The 1,674-nt window shown below is 48.2% G+C and overlaps 1 protein-coding gene across 1 annotated transcript in view; it reads right to left on the bottom strand.

The window, feature by feature from the left end:
- The window catches only part of LOC102256683 (protein Daple-like), a 72,957-nt gene that overhangs the window by 11,888 nt on the left and 59,395 nt on the right, over positions 1-1,674 (bottom strand). Inside the window, exons 16-17 of the mRNA XM_014532313.1 lie at positions 1,648-1,672; positions 21-166 (exon numbers count right to left, since the gene is read on the bottom strand). Coding sequence (XP_014387799.1) covers positions 21-166; positions 1,648-1,672 — 171 coding nt within the window. The remainder of the gene's footprint in view (positions 1-20; positions 167-1,647; positions 1,673-1,674) is intronic.

The following is a 1,674-nucleotide window of genomic DNA, read 5'->3' as shown; positions in this document are numbered from 1 at the left end:
CGTCAGCCCACACCCCTCACACGTACTGCCGCTGCTCCTCCTGGTGCTGGTAGTTGTTCTCCACGTCCTCCTGGTGAAGCCTCTGGCTCTTCTCTGTCAACCTTTGGATTTGGCTCTGCAGGTGACGGTTTTCTCCCTCCAAGTTGCCCTTGAGGCGGGAGAGCAGCTAAAACACAGATGGACAATGTCTCAAACACCACACGCTCCCATGATTCCACTGCTGGGAATCTACTTCCAAAAGGAGAAAAAGGCCACGTGCACAAAGATGGCCATTTTGGTATTATCTACGTCAGCTGGCATGACCAATATGGCCAATGCCATGGGGATGGCCAAGCCTTCTGTCACTGCACCATCCAATCAGGCAGCCACAGGCCATGTGTGGCCGCTAAGCACTGAAAACGCAGCCAGTCTGAGCTGAGATGAGCCATAAGTGCAAAATATATAATAGGTTCTGAGGACTTAATAATGATTCAAAAATAATGTAAAATATCTCATTAATAAGCTGCCTGGTGCATGTGGCTTGGTTGAGTATCATCCCATGCACCAAGAAATGACCAGTGTAGTTCCTGATGAAGGCACATGCCTGGGTTGCTGGCTCCATTCCCAAGTAGAGGGCATGCAGGAGGCAACTGATGGATGTTTCTCTCAAAAAGTCAGTAAAAACATATTATTAAAAAATCTCATTAATAAGCTTTTGGGGTTATATGTGATATTTTAGATATAAGGGTTAAATAAAATAGACCCCTACATTAATCCCACCTGGTTCCTTTTACTTTTTGAATATGGCTACTAGAAAGCTGAGTGTTACATGTGGTGGCCTGCATTACATTCCTACTGGACATCTCTGCTCTAGGCAGGGTTGGCATGCTTTTCCGGTAAAGAACGAGGTACTAAATACATTAGGCTTTCCAGGCCGACAGTGGTCCTGTTGCAACTGTTCAACTCTGTTATTACAGCAGGAAAGGAGCCAGAGAAACAATGCACATGCATGGGTGTGTCTGTGTTTAAAAAAAATAAACCAAAAATCTTTACTCCTGGACACCAACATTTAAGTTTCATGTCACTTTCACTTGCCTCCAAATATTATCCTGCTTTTGATTTTCCCCAGCCATTAAAAACTGTGAAAGCTATTCTTGGTTCTCAGCCATACACAAACAGGCGTGTAGCTGGACCTGAAATTTGGCTGAGGCTGGCCAGCTCCTGCTCTAGAATATCATCGCGGTTGTTGCAGCAGGAAGTCCCAAGCTTTGGCTTCAGACAAATGGGGTTCCAACCCGCTACTTCAGAGGGACAAGGATGGGAACCCCAGCTCACAAGATCATTGTGAGAATTAAATGAGATGACACAGAGAGCAGAGTGCTCAGCCGAGAGGACGGAGATACAACGGTACTTGGCTGTTTCCATGCACCGCCCCGACCCTGCAAAAAGCAAAGATGAGGTGAAAGGTGTTCTGTAGCACACCCCTGCCAGTCCTGGTGTTCGTCCCAGTCAACTGCCTCTGGCTTCCTCTCTGCCTCTGTGTGACATTCACACACACCCTTTGAGCAGAGATGCCAATGAGGACCCATTCCCACCTGGTGGAGCCCAAGGCATCAGCCCAGGAAACAGGCCCACCCAGGGTCCTGGGGCCTCCAGCCCTGGCCTCACCTGGCAGCGGTTGTCCAGCTCGGTCAG

This window comes from Myotis brandtii, unplaced genomic scaffold (genome assembly GCF_000412655.1).
Source record: "Myotis brandtii unplaced genomic scaffold, ASM41265v1 scaffold879, whole genome shotgun sequence".
NCBI classification, from domain to species: domain Eukaryota; kingdom Metazoa; phylum Chordata; class Mammalia; order Chiroptera; family Vespertilionidae; genus Myotis; species Myotis brandtii.
This window is presented reverse-complemented; position numbering and strand designations above follow the sequence as displayed.